Source organism: Arvicola amphibius, chromosome X (genome assembly GCF_903992535.2).
Source record: "Arvicola amphibius chromosome X, mArvAmp1.2, whole genome shotgun sequence".
NCBI lineage: Eukaryota > Metazoa > Chordata > Mammalia > Rodentia > Cricetidae > Arvicola > Arvicola amphibius.
Genome location: NC_052065.1, coordinates 87,326,495 through 87,350,062, shown reverse-complemented (window position 1 = coordinate 87,350,062; position 23,568 = coordinate 87,326,495). Strand labels below are relative to the sequence as shown.

Sequence of the window (23,568 nt, the reverse complement as noted above, 5' to 3'; positions counted from 1 at the left end):
AGATCATGAGGAAGAGCAGCAAGTGCTCATAACTGCTGAGTCATCTCTCCAGTCCCCCTCCTATTAAAATGTATTTATTACTTATGATTCCATGTATATCAGCATTTTGTCTGCGTGTATGCCTATGTATAGTGTGCGTGTAGAGGCAGAAGAGAGCGTTGGAGCCCCTGGAACTGGAGTTGCAAATGTTTGTGAGTGTTGCTGTGGGTTCTGGGACTCCATTATACTGCTAATATTTAATTAAGTATATATTTAAAACAGCCAATGCCAATAAATGTACTTTAAATTCCATTTCTATATATCAGTTCTAACCAGGTACATCCTATGATACCACAATTTTATTATCTATTATTTTTTTAAATGGAGAAAGATGAGTTTTGCTCCATTTTCTTCTGAATCCTAAGCTTCCACATATTTTTCTTTACTTTAGAGACATTTTTCTGTATATAATTCAAATGCTATATTTGTAGTTCTTTTTCTTTTTGCTCAATGCTAGGTCTAAAGCCCCTCCACACAAACTCGTGTTGAAACTTAATTGCCACTGTGATAGTATTGAGAAGTGATACCCTGGATTGGAGAAATGGCTCAGCAGTTAAGAGTACTAGTTGCTCTTGCAGAGGACCTGGGTTCAATTTCCAGGACCCACTAATGGGTAGTTCACAATCACCTGTAATTTCAGTTCCCGGGGATCTAATGTCCTCCTCTGGCTTCCATAGGTACTGCACATATGGTACAAAGACATGCATGCAGGCAAAACAACCATACTCATAAAATATAATTTTTAATTTAAGAAAAAGGAGTGGCATTTTTAGGAGGCAAATTATGAGAACAATGCCACCAGTAGGGCTTAAAGATGCATGCATAGAAAAAGTGTACTTGTGTGCACATGTGCTCACACACACACACACACACACACAGAGAGAGAGAAAGAGTTTATTTTGTACGCTATTCTATAAAATAATTTTTTTAAAAGAACGTTGAGGGAGTTCATTATCTTCTGCTCTTCTCCTGTGAGGGGAAAGTATTCTTTAACCCTCTGTCACCGTTTCGCTTTGGCCAGAGCCAAAATACCAGTGTCTTAATCTAGAAATCCCAGCCTTTAGAACAACAAGAAAAAAATTCTTGCCTTCCTTCTTTACTTCCTTTATTTAGAGGCAAGGAATCATGTTGTATGCAGATTAGCAGTCCTCCTGCCTCAGCCTCCCAAGTCCCAGGATTTCAATCATGAGTCACCACACTCAATGTGTAAATTTGTCAATTATTTAGTGACATAAATAAATACATATACCATTTTATGCATTTTCATTTATGTATCCTAACATGTCTATTTGATATCCTTTCAATGTTATTGAACAACTTTCGATATATCCATCACTTATCACCTTTGAAGCATTGGTTGATAAAATGAAGCATTTCTGTTCTATCCAGTAAGATTCACTTTGTTGTTGTTGTTGTTTTTGTCGTGCGTTATAGCTTTTAATGGTGAGACATCTCTCCAGCACTATTTTTTTAATGTGTGTAAGTGGTTTTGCTTGAATGTATGCTTGTGCACCAAATGTATCTCTGGTTCCCACGGAGACCAAAAGAGAGTGTTAGTTTCCTGGAAGTTATAGACTATTGTGAGCTACCATGTGGGTCCTGGGTCCTGAACCCTGGTTCTCTGCAAAAGCAGCAGGTGTTGTGGAGAAGAGGGCAGCATTAACTAAAGAGAAATTGAATAGGTTACCTGGAAGAATTGCACTATTATCTAAGTTTCAAGGGGTGTGTGGACTTTATTAGGCACTTGCCTAATATGTGAGGACCTGGGTCATTTCAATAAGTGAAAGAACCGATAAAATACACGACACCATGTAATGACATGGTTTTCACAGGAATCTATAAGATTTAGTACTGTCGATTCTTTTGATTTAAGAGGGAATAGGCAGGGAAGGGATGGGACCAAGGAAATGAGAACATCAGTAATATAAAACCACATCTCGGACTTCGTCTAGCAAAACAAGGAGAGCTAGTGATGCATGACAACGATATGAAAATAGGCTGGAGGGATGGGAAGCAGAGGAAAAATATCAGTGAGACAGATGCCATAGCTCTGAAAAGACATGACAAGGAAATAAAGAATGAAAGACTTGAAAGGAGAGTAAACACGAAACACTGGACAAGTCTGCTGGGTTTGTCTATTAACAAGGAAATAAAGGAGTTTGTCCACTATTATCAGGAAATACCTACAGCTTCAAGTAGCAACATGGATGTACCTTACAAGCAAAATGTAAAATAAATGAACTAAGTCCTAGAATACTATCCAAAAATATTCCAAATTTTGGTGAATTTTGTAAGCAATCAAAACTAATGAATACTATTTATTCACAATGTGAAGATAGTCATATTACATAATTACTTTTGCCAAATAACTTTTAAATTGCAGGCAGACTTTAATATTATTAAAAAGACTCAGAAATTTTAAGTTTTTTAATTCTATGAGAATTTCATACATATCCTCAATGTATTTTTTTAATCATACTCACCCTTTATTCCTCCTCTAAGTCCTTCCAATTTCATGTCCTTTTGGTTTTTTTTTTTAAACAACCCAGCGAGTCCAGTTTCTGCTGCTCATACATTTACGGCTGTGGGGCCATCTGCTGGAGCACTGTGGACCTACCAGACGCCACAGTTAAAGAAAACTGACTCTGCTTACCCTGCCTTCAATTTGTCCATAGCTCCTCAGCTAGTATTGGGGCTCTTAAAGCCCTCTCCCCAATGCTGGAATGTGAACTTGTACAGATCCTGTGGGGGCTGTGAATTCCTCTATGCCATGGTCTTGTCTTATCCGGAAGACAGTTGTACTTTGTTCTCTCCAGCCTCTGGCTCTTAAAATACTTCGACCCTTTTACTTCAACAGTTTCTGAGCCTTGCTGAGAGGGGTTGTGATATGGGTGTCCCATTTGTGGCTAAGCACTCCATAAACACTCATTTCTGCACTTTTTGACTAGTTATGAGTTTCTACATTAATATCCAGCCATTCATGTGCCAAGAAACTTCTATCATGTCTGAGAGGTGCACTAATCTGTGGTAGTGATGGGAATTTAGAAGGCAGGTAACTATTATCTCCACTTCTCAAAAACAGTAGCAGGTTCTCCCCTGGACCCTATGAATGCCCCAACATTGGTTCTTGGGCAGATTCATAATAACAGGCATATGTTTCCTTTTAAAAAGAGATTTTTGATGCATGGACTCTTACAGAATTGATCAACTACTAGTAGAATACCTAACAGAATACCAACAGTAATTTACATGAAAGAGTCTAATACCAAGGATGAAACTGTGCCCTTTACATTTCATTTTTGGAGCCTGGGGAGATGGCTCAGCTGTGAAGAGCACTGATTGCTCTTGCAGAGGACTTGGGTTTGGTTCCCAGCACCCACATGCAGCCCACAATTGTCTGTTTCAGTTTTAGGGGATCTGACACCTCCTCTGATCTCCTTAAGCTCTTGAATGATCCCTGGTGTACTTTCATACATGAAGACAGACAGAAAGACAGAGACACACAGCCAGACATACTATCTTTAAAACAAATTTTTTTAGAAAAGAAATTATAAATAACACTTCTGAATACTAATATATATTTCTGTATATGTGATCATTTTGCAAAATCTTTAAAATTTAATACTTGGAATCAACAAACTGAAATATTGTAGTTGGGGAATTCTAAATTACAAGTAATGCTTCACTCCAAGCCAGCCAATTCGATTATTTCCATTAAATATATAATTACACTCAATTTTCAAACTAAAAATCTTATCTTGTTTAGTAATGCCAGTTGTTAAACGTATTTATTCTTGATTATAAAGTAGCACTTTAGACATATATGTCTGTAACAATTAGTATGTTTTAAAGGCAAGGAAATAAATGTAAATATTAGAACTCTAAGAGTTTTGGGTAAAAATGATAAGGAATCAGTAATATTTCAGTTCTTTGAGTACCAGATTTACCATAATTTAGATGGATAAACTGTTGTTTAAGGTGCATGAAGACTGTAGTACCAGATTCTGCTTATTTCAATTCTCTGTACTAAGATTTATAAAACAGGAGAAAATGTCTCTTAGAGATATTTTGGAGGAAGGATCAAGAAATATGCTGACACATTTTTTTTCCAAAAAAAAATGGGTGTTGGATTACAGCTTCAGTCCCCACCATATAAGGACATTTGTTTTTACATCCCGCGTTTTTTGCCCTTCGCCCTTGGCCATCTTTTCTTCCTCTCCGGAGGGAGGTCCATGATGCAGGGCCACTAGGGAAGGGGGAGGTGTCCTGCGGGCACAAGACTCTCCGATTGGTCGACACCAGGAACCAGAACGAGGCACGAGCTGGAAAAGAGGAAGCAATGAACGGGGCGGAGCTTAGGGAAAGGCGGTGCTAAAAAAGCCTAACGGAATCCAGACGTCTGTGCAATTGTGTGCGCCAGGCTGCGACGGCGGCTGCGGCGGCGGCGGCGGCGGTGGTGGCGTCGCCGAAAGCTGTCGCTCAGCTGGCGAAGTCTTCCCCTCGGGAAGCTCCCTAATCTGTCGCCTCCGCCGCCGCCTACCCGGCGGCAGCGGCGGCGGCCTTGCTGGTGCCTCCCTCCTCTGCCACCTCCACCCCTGCCTGCTCTCTTGCCGGTGCTGTGGAGAAGGCGGCGGCAGCTTTGGCGGCTCCACTATGGCGGCGGCGGGGAGGGGGGACAGTAGTTTTAAAGTAGACACCTGCCCTTGCCTCAGAGAAGGTGAGTTCCCGACCCGGGACGCGAAGGCGGCCTGTTCGCCTTCGCCGCCAGTCTCCAGCTGGCCTAAAACCCGGGCTGGGCGCGGTTCGACACCGCCCCACCCCCCACCTGCTGTGGCGCAGTAAAGGCCAAGCTCGCCCCGCCCCGCCCCGTCCCGCCCGCCCGCCCCGATGCTTCGCTGGGCTTGGTCCTGTCCCACCCCACCCTACCCCACCCCACCCCACCCCACCCCACCCTCCCTTATTAGGCCCTAAAGTGCCAGATAGACTGAAGCTGTGAAGGGTGTCCCTAACCTCCCTTCCTCCAAAGCCCCCCCCCCCCCATCCCAGGCAAAGGAATGGCAAATACTCTTAAGGCAGGAGTTTGAAGGGAAAAAAAAATAAACAATTTTTGTCTTAGCCAGATGCTTTAGTGTGAAGTATGCTTTAGTGTGAAGTAGGACGCCGAGGTGCGATTTGGGAAGAAAAGGCAAAGCAGAAGTGCTGTGGATCTCCAGGGCCAGGGAAAGGAAAGGGAGAGCAAAGAGGGACTATCATAACTGTTAACAGGAACCCCCCACCCACCCACCCACCCTGGTGAAATTCTAGGGATTGCAGTGTAGAAAGTCAGTAAAGAAACTCGGCAGTGAGATATTTACAGAAAGATGGAGTTAGCAATTGGAGTAGGTTAGCGTGCGTACTTGAGCTTTCAAGTAGAATTTGTTGGAGATAGGGTCATAGGGTCCTCTGGGGCAATGAGGCCTGTACTGAAGAGAAACAGTGCTTGGCAGAAGCGCAGATTTCAGAAATCATTTGGAGAATTTTCTTTGGTATTTGAGGTTATGACCTAGCAAAACAGGGCTTAAGGGCCCATCTTTAACATTTCTTTGGTTTCAAGTAAGTGCTGTTGTACCTGCCAGTACTTACTATGCCAAACATGGAAAGCTATCTCTTGATTATTTGAATATGAGCGATCTTCACATGGACTATTATTTATCTGTAAACAGCCTACTATTGGACTGTGAAATTTGCCATTGCAATGTGTTTGAAAGCAGTTTTGGAAATGTTTTTAAATGGTTAAGCCTGGCTCTGCTGCAGAAGCTCTCCGATTTCATAATTTCTGTAAAATATTTGCTGGGTTACCTTATCTTGCTCATTTACATCCAAAGTGAAAGGTTGTGAATGTAAAAATAGAGGATGTAATTTAAGTTTGTTTATCTTGGATAAGGACACTCATTAAAATGAACCTCATAAACTAATTTCTTCACATTCATAAATCATATACCCTTGTGTGCAATTCCATAATATTTCACACCTTTCACTTTGGTGGAATGGCAAAGCAATTAAAAATCCCCCATAATATTTATAATAGGCACATTATATAAATACCACCTACTAAATACAGAAATGGGGAATTCACCGTGATATGATCGTGCTTTATTTATCACCAGTCTTACTGAAGACAGTCTTTGAAAGACTAATGTCTTCAATGAGTCATGAATTATACCGTTGTTTGGAAACTCCTAGACTTTTCATTTTCAAGGGGTTTTTGTGCTTGCTTTTTTTCCCCTTTTTGTCTGTTTTGGTTTGAGATATGGCCCCCTTGTAGTTCACACTGGCTTCAGACTCACTGTGTAGTAGTGAGCCAACAGATCCTCCAGTCTCCACCTCCTGAGTGCTGGGATTACAGGTTTGTGACACTGTGCCTGGCTTTAACTTGGAAAACAAACTTTGTCTATAACCAGCAAATAGGTGAGCGCGGTTTTGTAGGCATCAAACAGTTTGGCTTGGTGACCTATTCATAGTAAGGTTTAGAAAAAGTATTTCATAGAAAACTGACTTTCTGCCTCATTGTGTAACTGCTTTGGTTGCAGTGTCTTTGAATATATGCAAATAATAGGAGCATTGTAAGAGAGAATTTCAGGGGGCTGCATAATGACACAGTAGGAAAAGGCTCCTGCTGCCAAGCTTGAGGACCTGAGTTCATTTCCAGGAACCCCCATGTTGAAAGGAGAGAACCAACTCCTGCAAGTCGTCTTCTGGCCTACACACACACGCACACACACACACACACACACACACACACACACACACATTGTAGCACATATGTATCCACACAAAATGAATAAATGTGAAAAAAGATAATAAAGGAAAAACAATAGCTGGACTCTGGCACAGTAAATACAGATTACGATGCTCATAAAACTATCAGACTTTGTGAGCCTGAATTCATCCCAAATTTCCTTGATTTGGGCTTCCATTTCTGAAATAAGTGATTTGGATAAGACAAACTCTGACATTAATTTCTGATATGAAAATATAAATGATTATTTTGGATTCTTTTTGTGGAATTTCTGTAGCTGTATATGAAAACAATAATTCATAAATCATAAGAAACCTTGACTATAGTTACCACTTGACACTTCCTGAGTAGCAAAATCTGTGTTGAAATACTGTTGAGAAAGTTTACTAGGATACAAAAAAAATGTAATTGTTATCTAAAAATTAACTGTCATTTTAGTTAAGTATCCTTCATTAACTCGGATGTCCAAACTAAAACCCCCTTATGTTTTCACTTTAAAATGGTAGATATTTAATACATTGTAATATTCCAAGCACTATTAGGCCTCAGAATCTTGTCTAAATATTTATAATGCACTATTTTGTTCTAGTTATAGTGTACAAAAGGAAAAGAAAATAATGCTTAGTTGTGTGTCAATGTCCTTTTTTATAAATCCTAGTTAAGATATAGCTCTGAAATATGTCAGAGTACTACTGGGATCCCAATTATTTCACAATCACTCCTGATAAGATCATGAAAAGTGGTTTGAAAAAGTATCTGCTGGCCCATTTCCAATTGTAGCCCACATTCACAAGGACTTTTTTCTACATTAGTAATGAGGAAATGGCAGTAGAAATAAAAAATATCATACAGGGAATATTAAAATTTTTCAAAAAAATTCTATTGTGGTATTGAACAACAAACTTAAAACAAGCAAAAGAAATTCCAAGAAAATAATATGCAAAAAGACATGTACACACACAGAATACATGGGTAAGGGGAGTCAGGAGGCTTTTAGGATACTTCATATTTCATCAAGTGAAGTTTTTCAAATGTATTATGACAAAATGAATTCTGATCCAGTAATTATGCTACATCTATTTGTAGTTTCTTAAACCCTCCTGACATATTTCTTTTTCCCTTTAAAAACAGAACCAAAGAAAAGGTTCTGAGTTTGTATTTTAGATTAGAAAGCATTGTGGATTTCAATTTAGTTGTTAAATAGTTTCCATGGCAATTACCTTCTTGCAATTACAGAAGCTTTCTTTTGTCTCCCTGTTCAGTAAAGCTTTGAGTCATTATGTCACGAAGTCCTCCATGAGAAAGCCTAGTTAACCTTTCCTTCAGTTACAAAGTAATCATTGAATGCCAGTGTGTGTGGGCGAACCATACTGGCTAGTGCTGAGAGCCTACGAATGTATTGGGAACATCTGTAATGAGTCTGGGCAAATGACTCAGTACTTTTTCAGGACATTTGCCATTCTTCCAGAGGATCCAACTTCAGATCCCAGCATCCACGTCAGGAGGCTCACAACTGCCTGGAACTCTAATTCCAGGGGATATCATGCCTGCTAATGCATGCACATGGTTGTGCATGTACACATAAATGCACATGATAAAAATAATAAAAAATAAACTTCTAAAGAAACAGCTATAAAAACAACTCTCTAATGGTCTGTAGGCATAGCTCACTTGGTAAGTGTTTGTCTCAAAATCATAAGGCTCTGAGTTCTGTCCCTCCAGAACCCATGTAAAAACGTGCGTGGTGGTGCACACTTGTGATCTCGCAACATTGGAGAGGCAAATGCAGGAGGACTGCCCCCTCCCAAGGCTCACTAGCCAGCCAGGCTAGCCTAATTAGTGAGCAAGCCAGGGAAAGACCATGTCTCAAAGGATATGGATGGCATTGAGGAAGACACCACCACCACACACACATGCACCAATGCACATACAGATGCATAATAAAAAGTAAAAGAGAAAGAAACTACACCCAGTAGTGCTTGATAGTAAAATTCTAACATAAATCAAACAGTGGGGAAAGTGTAGTTTTAAATATAACTGATCAGATTCCTCAACTGTCATTACCTTTCAAGTATTTCTTAAAAATCTGTGTCTGTGGAATCTTATGTATTATAAGCACACCAAAACATATTATATCGTGAATCTGATATTGGTGTTTGACAAAATAAATTAGTAAACAGGATTAAACTCCCATTTTCTACATTTGGTGGATTGGCAATGTCTAGAGTGAGATGAATGGCCATTTATTGGTGTCCGTCTCCATGAATTATATCAGTATGTAAAAATAATCACTAGTCATATTTTTAGCCTAACAAGAAAGTCTCCTACTATACATTACATATATGCTAGGATAGAACTTTAATTACTTTCTATCTGAAACACTCTTGTACATTCATTCACATGTGTTCAACTGTTGGCATGAGTAGCGTATATTTAGTGCCTATCTGATATAAAGCAGCTGCTGTGGGATCAAGGAAATTATGATTACACCGAGCCTTAGCTGTATTTCTGGCTTCATAAGCATGACTCCTGACCTTCCTAGCCACAAAGGCTTATTGTTACTAAGGTCAAATACTCCTTGAGCATAAAGACAACACAAATACTAATCATAAGCATAGTATTCCCAATTATTTTAATTGTGTTTTATTTTGTTATTGTTGAGGTACCCTGGAAAAGCCTGCATTGACTGTGATGACCTGCATAAAATTGCAAGAACTTGTCAAACTCATAAGCGAGAAGCTATTTTAATCATCATAAAACTAAGGATGCAAAATAGCACTATAGCTATGAGCATTTGTCATGCTGACAGGTACATATCACACAGAGAGTCTGCATTAGATATAAACTAATTGGCCCATTAACTCAGGCTTCTTATTAGCTCTTATAGCTTATATTAACCCATTATTCTTATCTATGTTAGCCACATAGGTTGGTACCTTTCTCAGCAGGGCAGGTCACATGTTCTTTGGTGATCTGGGCAGAACTCAGGGGAATGGGCTTCCTCCTTCCTAGAATTCTCCTGTTCTCATTGCCCTGCCTCTACTTTCTGTCTGGTTGACCCACCTATACTCCCTGCCTGGCCAATCAGCGTTTATTTAAAACATGATTGACAGAATACAGACAATTCTCCCACACCACTTCACCCTCTTTTTTTAAAACAAAGGAAAATATCCATAGTCCATTTTGGGGGAATGTTGGCATAGTATTCCAGGCTACTTCTGGTTGGGGGTGCTGATAATTTATGGGGACCTAAAGAAAATTTGAATTATGATCAAGTCCTGACTGGAGTATCCTGTGAGGCTTGATCATCTCAGGCAGCATCTTGAATCTATTCTGGATGTAGAACTCAGACATCTGGGCCATCTGTTCCTACTGGACATTTCTCAGGTGGTCTCTCTTGATCAAACCTCATTTTTCTTAACCCAGAATGAATCCACAGTCCCTCATTTACTGTGGAAACAAAAGTAAAATCTCTTCTCCAAAGTAACATACCATTTGACTTCAATTTTGAAGCCAAGGTATTTTCAAAATACCTATCTTGGATTAGTTCAGCAGCATTTATAAACAAATATCTTTTAGCATCTGTTGCTCCTTCCTCAGCATTCAAACAAATCTAAGAGGGCATAATAGCATACAGTATCAAGATTTTCTGTGTGTTTTCCATCTTTATGTGGCTTCATTTTAACCTCTATTTCTTTTATTTTTAATTTTTGGCTTTTTGAGACAGGGTTTCTGTGTATCTTTGTCCTGGAACTCACTCTGTAGACCAGGCTGTCCTTGAACTCACAGAGATCTGCCTGTCTCTGCCTCCCCAGTGCTGGTATTAAAGGTGTGTGCAATACCACACTTTGAACTCACAGAGATCTGTCTGCCTCTGCCTCCCAGGCATTGGGATTAAAGGTGTGTGCCACCATGCCTTGAACTCACAGAGGTCTGTCTGCCTCTGTCTCCAAGTGTTGGGATTAAATGTATATGCCACCGCACCCAATTACTCTCTTTCTTTCTTTTTTTTATTTTAAGGACCTTAACCTTTTTTTTTAACACATTGTAAACCATTTAGAGGTTTTCTTCATCTTTGAATCTCTCTTTACTGTATATCTCTCTTTTTCTGACCACGTGAGTCTTTAATTTACTAAGAAGTATGGGTAGGGTTAAAGCCATGGCTTTGACAGCTAGATCCAGCCCATTTCTTAGCTATCTGCAATTTCAGGCTCATGGTGGAAGTACTGGCCCCAGACATGTTTATTACCACAACTCTATGGCGTTTCAAGGTCCTTGCCGGCAAGCAAGCTGCAACAGTGTGTCCACAAACAACACTCAAATGCTCTCTCTGTAGTCTGACCTTCTGCCTCAAAGAGTCAGAGTTTGCCCTGGCAGGAAGGCCCAGAAAGCCAGCATTTTAAAACAGCGCGGCTTTTTTCCTGCTACAACTGAAAACCAAAAAGCATGTGGTTGGCTTTTCAACAACACTATTTAAGTGTTTTGTGGCAGGACCTCTTAAAAGTGCTGCAAGATTTTGCAGCTAAAGCTGAGTGAGGAAGCCTCTCTTAAATGAGAGCGCTTGCTTGCCTCTAGCAAACAGAGCAGACGAGAAATTGCTGCTACCAAGAAGCCATGCTTTATTCTTTTCTGCCCAGAATTACTTCCCAAGCTCTGTCAGGCTTTATGTGGATGCAGTTGTCCACGTGGGTGCTATTCTGTAGCTTTATCCACGTTGGGAGCCATTCTGTAGCATGAGGGCCTGCTTGTTGGGGTTTCTGTCCTGCCCGGTTCCCGCAGCTGTTTAACCTCAAAGAAAATCACACAGAGAGTCTGCATTGGATATAAACTAATTGGCCCATTAACTCAGGCTTCTTATTAGCTCTTGTAGCTTATATTAACTCATTATTCTTATCTATGTTAGCCACATAGGTCGGTACCTTTCTCAGCGGGGCAGGTCACATCTTGCTTCTTTGGTGATCTGGGCAGAACTCAGGGGAATGGGCTTCCTCCTTCCTAGAATTCTCCTGTTCTCATTGTCCTGCCTCTACTTCCTATCTGGTTGACCCTGCCTGGCCAATCAGCATTTATTTAAAAATTTAAAACATGATTGACAGAATACAGACAATTCTCCTGCACCACATATCCATATTTTAATAAAGTTACTATTTCTGAGTACTCTTTAAATGAAGTGTAGCCTTTAGAGAGAAAGAGTATTAAAAATGTTGTGGCAACTTTAACATGCATCCTCATTCTCTTCTATCTCAGGACTATGCTCTGCTGATTTTTCCTATGATAATGATGGTATTAAAGGAATATAAAAGTCAAGTTAACTCTTGCCAAAAAAGTCTCATTTAATGAAGAATGTTTAAGGAAGATTACTTCTAAAAATCTATTCACAGAAAATACAGCACGTATGTTCTTTGCAAAAGCAAAATTACTATTTCACAGTTTGCTCTGTGAATAATGACATTTGTGCATATAGAACTGCAGTTCATTCTTGGGTTTTCCCTACTTTGTCACTGTCAAAGTGGTATATAAGGTTCTTTACAATGCTATGGGTCTTTACATCAAAATAATTTAGCTATGAAACTCACAATTCAGAAAAGCATTAAACTTTATATTAAGTAATTGTATAAACATCTGGGTTTCCTAAGGATATAATTTGCTATTTTGTACAACAAAAATAAATTATCATTTAAGAAATGTGAAAATGATTTTATTATATATAGACAGTTATATCTAGAATCACCTAATTTGAGTAAGTTTAAATTTATCGGACCAATCAAAGAACATTCTATTACAGTAAACAAAGAAAATTCTCATTCTCAAAACTGAAGAAATATGATAACCTTCCATTTCCTTTCTTCAGAAATACTATCTGGTTTATAATTCTATAAGTGAAATTAAAACAAAACCATTATTCTTTTCTGACTTCTGCCGTAAGTGTTAACTTTTTGTTACAAAAAGCTATATCACACTAAATTTCCTGCTGTATGGTATGAAGAGAAAGTTTCAAAATAATCATTTAGATTTCACATGCAGTTGAATTATTTTTTGATTCAGAAGTTAATGTTATTTTACTCTAATATGACAGCTTAGATGTTTGCAAAAGGCAGGATCCAACAAAAAACTAAGTTTTTGTAGAGTGGATTAATTTTTATACCATCAAAGTATAGATTCTGATATAAACGGAATGAGTGTTTAATCAATACATTAAATTTTACTAATTCTTACATCTAGAATGTTGCCAATATTGATATTCATAACTAAATTGCCTAAGAGCATCCCTCCGTTATTACTATTGTCTTTCTCTAGATTGTTGCAATTATTTTTTTAAACAAATCCACATAAACTTGGAATCACAAATTTAAAATTTTAGCTCTCCCAATCCTTTATTCTTCTATAGTTCCTAGCTTTTTCTTTTATGAAGTAAAGTCATAGGTTGGATTGGCTCTACACTGTAGGTGGTTTAACCCCACAAAGAACGTTTGCCAGTGTTTCCACACACATTTGGTTTTCATACTAGGGAATACTACTACAGTCTTACTGGTCAGAAGCCAGGGATGCTGCCGAAAACCTGTGCTGAACAAGATAGCCTTTCAGCAATGGGTTATGTGGCCCGAAGTAGGCGTACTATCAAGATTGAAAACTGTGGAATAGATGATCACTTAAATAACACTGAACTGAACTAGAGTGATTATATCTTCTAGTAAATAAAAATTTCAAAGCTTCTAGATAAATAATCATACTTTTATTTAGTATAGAATACTTGTTGAACATTTTTGGGAAAAAGCACATCTTTTATGTTTGACAGATCCAAGGAATTAGAAATTATACATTATAATTCTATATTATTCAGTGGAAAATAGTTTAGAATGGTTAAATTATTTACTCAAGGTTATATGTATTTTTACTAATGTGCCATTTTTATTTTTTTCTTGTTGCCTAGCACTACAGATCAAAGACCCTAACCTCACTCCAAATTATTATGAATGTTTCATTTTCTCAAATTATATAAACCATCCATGTAGGAAGGAAATGAAATAGCAAGACATCTTTTTGAGGTAAGGTCTCACTGAGCTTCCCTGGCTGGCCTAGAACTCTCTGTGTAGACAGGCTACCCTCAAACTCACAGAGATCTGCCTGCATCTGTCCCCTGAGTACTGGGATTAAATAAAGGTGTGCACCACTAGATCCCACTAAAACATTTTTATTAACAGAAATAATGTTGATTCATTCTCCAACCAAAGACTGAAGCTGTACTTAAACATAAATACATTACATTGAACAGATGGACTCTTTTATCAGATACCAGTTATAATTTGTCACAAAACTACTGTTTCATTTCAAATAATCTTCCTAAATACTATGCAAGAGAGGATCGCTGACATCACAATACCATAACAAAACTTTGTGAAATAAATTCAAGTGCAAAATAAACTTTAGAAATAGAAATCTGAAAGCCTTTGTCCAACAACTAACTAGTTAACAGCAGGATGAACCTGGTCTGGTAGCTTTTACAACTGATTTCTTTTGAAATTAAGGATCTTCACAAGTTCATGTTTACCCATCTACCAAAAATGTTTGTTTTCTATATTACTAAGGAAGAAGGGGGAAGCTTGAGAAAAGTGTAAGGGAAAAGAAAGGAAGATATACATCTCTCAGGCTTCTTCAGCTGTGCCTCAGTCCCGCAATCCCAGTCTTTGACAAGCACTTCAGGTTAGGGCCCGAGTGCTTTCTTGATGTGACCCAAGTGACTCTCCCTCTCCCAGCAGCTATCAGATACCAATAGCCTCTCAGCCAAAACAGCTTCTCTTCTCAGTCAGACTTCCTCATTACAAATGTCGGCCTAAAGAAAAACCCTGTCATTCAACACTTCAACCTATTTAAGAAGTAGCTCTCAGGAACTACTTGGGCAGAATGATATTTGAATCCTGTCTCTAATCCATAGTTTATGTGTGACTTTGAGAAGACCACTAATCCCTGCAAGCTTCACATTTCACTTTTGAGCACATAGAATCATGTTCATATGAATGTAGGAGACATGCAGATTGAGGGGGAAATTGGACAGTTATAGACTTATCCTTAAGAACAAGAAATTTGTTCTCAGTAGAAATCCAACTTCCACAATACTCCTAATAATAAATGTAAGACTAAAAAAATCTCTTTTTTTAATTTGGGGGGAAGTGGTGCATGTTGACATATACCAGAGCATACATGTAGTAGTAGAAGTAAGTTCTGCCCTTCTATCATATGGGTTCTGAGAAATCCAATTTAGGGCCTGGCAGCAAGCACCATTACCTACTGTGCCATCTAACTAGCTCAAAAGGGATCTTAGGAGGTTAAAATGATTATTTGAATATAGCAAAGCAAAATGTAAATAGTAGTAATATAAATATATATTAGGTCTGCTTTGGGGTGTAGTTTAATCGACTCTAGATAGAATAGAACCATGCATGTATTTGTCAGAAAGTACCAGAGTGTGAGTCAGCAATATGGTATGAACTTGTCTTGGGCTACATTAGTAGAAGATATGTATTCAAAATAAGGGTTTAAGTATACTTAACACTAACTAACCATATATGTAAAATGGTTGCAATACTAAACTGTGTTTTTCAGAATTTAACAAAAAGAAGGTAGAGCAGAGTGCAGTTGTCACACATGTAATAATAGCACTTTAGGAAGCCAAGGATATAAATTCAAGGCCAGCCTGAATTACATAATAAGAACCAATCTCAAAACATAAAAACAACAACAAAAGTCTGTTCCCTTTTTACTGGTCATTATTATGACATTGTTAAGGGGATTGTACTTAAAAGAACTGCAATTAATTCACAAAAGTAGTAAAGAGAAAGGTAAAGAAAATAATTCTAAATATTGAACAAATGTTATACTGGAAGGAAGGGATTTATACTTACCATGTGTTAGGAAAATTAAAGTAAAGTAAATCTTAGGTATATTTTTTGTTTGACTTTTTTACTGATATTGGTATTTTTGAGTTAGAATAAAAAATAATGGGATACAAAATAATTTCTCTATGACATTTTAATACTAAAATATTGTTGTGATTTATTCATACATACCTCCTTTTACCCTCCCTTGGCTTAGTTCCCCTTTTCTCTTTGTCACTTTCTTCCAAATATATATATTAAATATTTCTAGTTCTTTCCTCAATTAGTCTCTTATTCTTTCCTTATTCCTCATTTAGACCCCTTCCTCATTTGGCATGGTCAGTTTTTGATTTTCATGTCATATGTGTATATAAATAACATTAAATATATCATATGTTAACTAAAATATAGAATGAAAGTATTTCAAGTAAGGCAAGTATATAAATAGTAATGGAAAGTTTAAATTAGAACCAAATAATGATAGGATTCATTAGGGCATATGAATTTAATTCTATATTAAATATAATGGAAGTAATGTTTTACAATTGATAAATGGCATAATATCGAGTCTTCATAGAAGAAAAACATAGTATTTGCCAGAGTCTAGCTAACTTTTCTTAACATGTCCCATTCAGTTTCCTGTAGTTGAAATAATTTCACTCTTTTGTATGAAAAAAACCCTTGCGTATAAATACTACATTTTCATTATCCATTCATCTGTTGATGGGTATCATGACTAGTTCTATACCTTGACTATTGTGACTAGTGCTCTAATAAACAGAAATGGGTAGATTTCTTTGGGAATATAGCAAAGGACTAGTATATTAAGAATACTTCAAGAGTAGATCATCACCCATCTTCTTTTATTATTTCTCACATCATATATTTCAATTTTCTATTATAATTTTTAAAACAATCTTATTTTACATACCAATCCCGGTTCTCTCTCCCTCTCATCCTCCCACTTCCCCCACCTTCTCCCTACCCCACCCTCCATCCACTCCTCAGAGAGGGTGAGGCTTCCTATGGGGAGTCAACAAAGTCTGTCACATCACTTGAGGCAGGACCAAGGCCCTCTCTGCTGGATCTAGGCTGAGCAATGTGTCTCTCCATAGTGAATGGGCTCCAAAGAGCTAGTTCATGCAATAGGGATAAATACTGGTTCCACTGCTAGTGGCCCCACAAACTGCCCAAGTCAACACAACTGTCACCCACATTCAAAGTGCTTAGGTTGGTCTTATGCAGGTACCCCAACTGTCACTCCAGAGTCAGTGAGTTCCCACTTGCTCAGGTCAGCTGTTCCATTATGATCTTGGCCCATTTGATCATAATATCTCTCCTCCTTCTCTCCGACTGGACTCTAGGTGTTTGGCCCAGTGCTTAGCTGTAGATCTCTGCAACTGGATGAAGGTTCTGTGATGACAATTAAGGTAGTCATTATTCTGATTACAGGGGAAGGGCAGTTAAGGTATCCTCTCCACTATTCCTTAGATCCTTAGCTGGGAGGTCATCCTTGTGAATTCCTGGGAATTTCCCTAGTGCCTGATTTCTCGCTAACCCCACAATGGCTCCCTCTTTCAAGGTATCTCTTTCCTTGCTCTCCCTCTCTGTCCTTCACTCAACAATTTTTTAACATGCTAAACTCGAAACACTCTGATGCTCTAATAACAAAGAGAATTTGCCACTGGTGATAATTGTAAATTGTAAGGTTGAATCTCCACCTCTTCTCAGGAACAGCATTACTTAAGCTTAAATATGATAGATCTAAATGTCTACCATATTGATAGAAAATGCTAAGCTCAGCCTTTAATACCCTTTGATTTTGAGAGATGGACCTTTTCTTTATGTATCTATGGCTGGTTCAAGCCTCAAGTCTACAACTGACTGATAATATACCCATGTTGAGTCACTTATTTCTCTCTAATGTAAATAAATTCAAATACCCTAAAATAGCTTATCATTATTTGATTCTATTCTGAACCTTCCACTATTATTTATACTCTTGCCTTCCTTGAAATACTTTTGTTCTGTTATTAATTTTTAAAGTTTGTATTAATGTTTTAATTAATGCACAAAGTAAGGTGTTTCATTTTGGCATTTTCTTGTATGTATTATTATACATTGTTCTAATTTGTACCCCTTCCCCACTGCCCTTTTCTGTGCCTCCCAGGGTTAGTTCTCTGTCACCCCTTGAAAGTGATCCCCATTCGTCTACTTTCTTGTCTCTCTTTTTCCACCATCCCTTAAGATCTTTTCCTCCCTTTTAACAATCCCCTTTCTAGCTTGATGTTCTGCACACATACTTGAATGCATATACACAGGTATATACACATACATATAATTTTAAATCTGGGTTCCACATATAACAGGAACCAAGGTTCTAGAATCTTGCTTATTTCACCTAGCATGATTTCTAGTCCATCCATTTTCCTGCCAAATATCATAATTTCATTTTATTTATAGCTTAGTGAGATTCTATTGTTCACATGTATTTTAAAGCTTAGACAGAACTTGCTATCCATAATTTTCATCCCATTTCTCACAGAATATACCATTACCCTCTTACATCTTTTATTGCCTGAAACATTTTGGCCTGGGGATTTTAGTTTTTCCATACACATCTTACTTTCCTTATTTAATTGTACTCCTTGGAGTTAGGGATTAGTCATTTACAACGTGGAATTGTGTGTGTGTGTGTGTGTGTGTGTGTGTGTGTGTGTGTGTGTGTGTAATGGAAAGAGTCAAAGTAAAACAAAGGTTTGTGTACCATTCCACCAAAGAAAGCATAGCATATTATTTCATTTTCACTTACTCCCAATTTCTTAACTCAGAATGTACAAAGTACTATTTACTGTATACATTTGTGTTAAGGTCTAAGTGTTTAACATGAACAGATCCTCAATTATATTGATCTTTTGTCTACTTCCTTCCAGACTATGTTACATAATGGTGTAAAGCTAAGCTTAATTAGTATCAATAAAACTAAAACATGTTGGAATATATAGAGGGTGTGAATTAAAGTGTTGTTATGTGAAATTCAAAGGAAGACATAGATAGTAACAAATTAGTTAGGAATCAGTGATTCAGTGAAGAGAATGGCTAATCTTTTGAACCCGGCTATATTGTGCCATTTGATAAACAAACAGACCAAACCTTGTTTGAGAAAATAAGTTAAAGACAGTAAGTCTTAACAGTACTATACTAAAGGGGAAAAAGACAGTAAAGTAAGCATAGATTTATTCAGGTTAAAAGAAAGAACTCCCAAGAGTGGAAGGGACTCCCAGATGGGAAATGACAATTTCATCTTCAAGAAATTTTCCTTCAGTTGTAATTTTTTTTTGCCACCAAGGTATTGCCTGTCTAAAAACTTGTGACAGGCCACATGATGTGATCCTCTAGAAGGCTCACTGCTAGTGTCCTTGTGCACTTTCCTGTTTAGGTAAGCAAGTGTGCATGCCCACATTCCCAGGCTTGGCCCTGAAATCTGAATCCAGTTTGGTAGATTTACTCGTCAGTTATTTAGGGATGGGACTAGAGTCTGGGTCCACAAGGATGACCCTGGATCTTGTATCTGTACTGGGTATCCTGGAGTCTGGGGACTTAGTTCCTGGGGAATGACTAGGTATAAAAGGGTTTAGTCTAGGTCTTAGAAACTCCAGGGGCCATCCTGGGAACTGGTAACACAAGAGTGGTGTTGGAACCTGTATATGTGGGGAGATGTCCAGCTCTAAGGTCTAGTGGGACATACTGAACACTAGTCTTTTAGAATATGGAACATAGAGTCTAGCATGGAGGGTGATGCTGCAGCCTAGAGGTGGTATAAGGTCCAAGTTGACAATGTGGCAAGCTAAAGATTCTGTCTACAAGTACAAGCCTGAAGCTCTGTCCACAATAGCTCAAGAGGTTGGGGCCCATGTGAGCTAGCCTGAAACCCAAGGCTGTTGAGATGATTCTGGTGCTAAGAGTAAGCTGGCAAGACATTAATTAGAGCAGCCTGGAATCTAAAACTGTTACACCACCCTAGAGCCTGAAATGGCAGGATCCAGAGAGTTCCCAGAGCTGGTTTAGAAACTCAATCTGGAAACACCTGCCTGATTAATATGGGGCTTTTGGGTGCCTGCGAGGTGATGAGTTTTAACAAACTGTGCCCACTATTAGGGTTCAAAGTAAAACACGATTTTCATTACCTGCCGCTTCCTCATACACAAAGTATCTTCCTTCATTCCATTCCAGCAGGTTTGGGGAAGGGATAATACAGGTAACCTGAAGTTTCCATCTTATGCTATCCAGTATATTTTATGTCTTAAATACACCCAGATACTATAATCTACAGTCTGATTTCCTTAACTCATGAAAAGGTAGTTTGTAAATGGATAATTATTTGAATTGATATCCTACCAGTTTGTTGATATCTATCCTCACCATATACAGAAAATGCTGTGTGCTTTTTACAAAACAAGTTGTGAGTAAAATGTAAAGTCTTCTTCTCTTATCCTCCCCACTTTCCAGAGCTAAATACATTTAAATTTAGTTGAGATCATTCTGTAACTTTCTATGTGTATATGTATGAATATTTCATGTTATCTTTGTTAGAAATTGAGTATATTGTATTTTAGTAAAACTTTTATTTATTCAGTATACCATCCATGAAAGTATGTATAATACAAACTTACTCATTTAAATAGCCAAATAATAAGTGAAAGTATGATTATTTTTATTAATATCCTATAGATAAACCAATAAACACTAGCAGCAAAATATGCTGAAACTGTTAAGGACATTAAATATAAGTGTGGAACTAAAGTGTACATATAAAACTATTTGGTATGTGCTCTTTATTGCTGATGCAGACACTATAGCATAAGTTTCTTGACTGTAGTACATAAACATTACTTTATATATTTGGAGGGAGATTTATGTGAGATCTGTATGCACAAAAGTGTTCTGGTATTTTTGAAATGATGGGAGAGATTTGTGCATTGTATCCAGTGGCAATTTTTAGCTAACCCTAGAGCTGTATCTCATATGAAAGTCTTACATAACTGAGCATTGTCTTCTGTAAAACAAAATATCAAGACTGTTTTTTAAATTCAGCCTTTCATTACTGATTCCTTAAATCATTCTTTGAAGTTCAATAAGTAACATATATCCATTTAACTATTCCTTTACAAAGTTATTGCCTGGGTTTGCCATTCTAAATTGGTAACTGTTACCATATTATACATCAAATATATGTGTGTGTGTAAATACATGTATGTATATATATATATACATACTCATATATATATATATATATATATATTGCACATTCAATGGCATATTTGAAGAGAAGGCTGTTAGTGCGTACTCCCAAATATGAAAATTTGATTAGTTCACATTTCATTGCTATGATAGATTTTTTCTTTACTTTATTGATAGATACCACCTGTGAAGGACAAGAAAGGTCATCATATTTTACAGATGATTTTTGTCAAGCATGTGGAGTGGTACTGCAGCTTGAATCAGAAAGGATTTCACATTATAAGGTTGGTTGGTTAAATGTGGTGGGAATGAGGATGAAGAATCATATTTTTAAGTGTAGCAAGTTAACTGCATTTAAGTCATCTTAATTGATTAATTTAAAGACCTGAAACATGGTAACATTTCTTTTTTCTTTCTTTTTTTTGAGACAAGGTTTCTCTGTAGCTTTGGTGGCTGTCCTGGAACTAGCTCTTGTAGACCAGGCTGGCCTTGAACTCAGAGAGATCTGCCTGCCTCTGCCTCCTGAGTGCTGGGATTAAAGGCTTGCGCCACCACCTCCTGGCAACATGGTAATATTTCTATTTGGCAGACAGGAATATTGGCTCAGGAAAGGATAGTCACATACAAATTTAAGTTAGAGAATATAGATTAAACTCTTTGGTTTTGATTGTAAACTTTCTTTTCTTTCCTTCACACCATTCTGCCTCCCTTTGTATTCTCTATTATTATAGCAAATATATTGTAGATATTAACAAGTTTGAGGGATACTGTAGAACTCCTAGAATCTTCATTTATAATAAACGTAGACTATAGATTTGGCTTGTCAGCATCCTGCCATTGAGGTTGGAGAGGCTCATGAGACCCCTTACCCAGGTCCATTGACGGTTAACAGTTGTTAGGAGGCCTCATCACTCCCTCTGCATTGGCAATTGATGGTTGTTGGGAAAGGGAGGGTTTTTCTGCAATGATGTAGCCACTGATGAGGTGCTCATAATCCTGGAAATAGCTTTTACTAGTCTTCATTTATATTATGCTAGTGAAGATTGTTGTGGTATACATAAAAAGGCGTGAAAGTAGAAAGGGAAGTGAGTTGGGATGATAATAGGTAATATAATAAAATATATACATGAATGAAAATGTCATAATGAAACCCATTGCAATGTTTAACTAACATAATAAAAATAAAATACTGACTTCTAAGTTGTAGAATCATCTTATTTTAATTTTAAATGAGGTCTAAAGATTTGAAAGGAGTGAAACTTTCTAGTTATTGCAGTCAAGGGTTGAGGATGTAGCTCAAAAGTATGTCACTTGTCTAGCCTGTTCAAGGACATGATCTCAAAAAACGTTAATATAAAATCTTCTAAAATTGATGTCTCCTGAGCTCACATTCAGAGAGGTGCACATTCTAGGTGTCTCTGTTGTTAAATAAACAAAGCTGTATCTTTTTCCAGAGTGAAATACATGCTCAAAATGTTAAGTTCTATTTTCAAGTGCATGGGGAACTAAACGAAGTGTCTGGTAGAAAAGTGAGCATGCCTGTTGAGAATTCTCAGGTGAGTTGTCTTCATGAAATGTTATAATTGTGAACTCTAAGATTTTAATATTTAAAAAATAAAAAAGATTGAATGTGCTTTTTACAGGTGTACAAGAGTGAAGAAGTCAACAGAGACAAATTTAGTGGTTTCTGCAACATGAATTTTGACTCCTCAGCCATTTCTCAGACTCATTTTGTGGAAAAGAGCCATGTGCAGAATCCGAAGCAGTTACTGGAAGAACATCACAGAGTATCTCCATCAGGATGCCAACCAAAGACAGGTAAGATTCTGTTCATCTCTTTAACAGATATATATCTTTCCCATACATTGTATCATTCCTTTTGGGGAGCAAACTCCCACTACAGTTCAAACAACTTGATTATTTTTCTACTTAGTAAATCACTTTCTGTATTCTTGTCTGTGGAGATAACTGCTAACTAAATTATATATATATATATATATATATATATATATATATATATATATATATATATATTATGGTCACTATTCAGTTTACTAAATCCACATAAAGCAAATGAGTGCTATATGTTATTAATAACAATAACCATCTAGAGAAACCAAAAATCTTGGCTTTTTAAATTATGTTTCCTCGCCTTGGCATAATTTTTTGATGTACATCTTTATCTCACCTGTCCATTCAGATCAATGTCTTCAGTATAGTATAGTTATATACTCTAGTGTGTATACTATATAGTATACTTCCAAAGCTGTAAAAAGCAAACTAAATTGCTGAATCTCCTTCAATCCTGATAATCCATTCTTTTATTTCTATAAATGTGAAGTACCAGTGAATAATTATAGAATGCTAAATCCAAAAGATACAGAGAATTATAGAACATTGCCTCTTCCTTCTAGTAACGTTCAAATGAAGAAATGAAAGAACTTCCACTGAATTACCTGAACTGGCAGAATACATTTTGGAAAATAGCTCATATTTTGAAAAATTTACATGCTACCATAAAAATGATGCTTGATCAGCTGGAATAATTGATCTAGCACATTCTTAAGAGCTTTTACTGTGTCACTAAGGCATTAATTCCTGAAAAAAAATCATCAACATTCATGTCCAGCACATCAT

At 37.4% G+C, this 23,568-nt stretch overlaps 1 protein-coding gene across 1 annotated transcript in view; it reads left to right on the top strand.

Annotated features, from left to right (window-relative positions):
• The first annotated feature begins 4,677 nt into the window (after positions 1-4,677).
• Zmat1 (zinc finger matrin-type 1) overlaps positions 4,678-23,568 on the top strand; it is a 35,228-nt gene continuing 16,337 nt past the window's right edge. The window contains exons 1-4 of the mRNA XM_038316964.2: positions 4,678-4,756; positions 21,109-21,215; positions 22,386-22,487; positions 22,575-22,749. Coding sequence (XP_038172892.1) covers positions 4,693-4,756; positions 21,109-21,215; positions 22,386-22,487; positions 22,575-22,749 — 448 coding nt within the window. The 5' untranslated portion in view covers positions 4,678-4,692. The remainder of the gene's footprint in view (positions 4,757-21,108; positions 21,216-22,385; positions 22,488-22,574; positions 22,750-23,568) is intronic.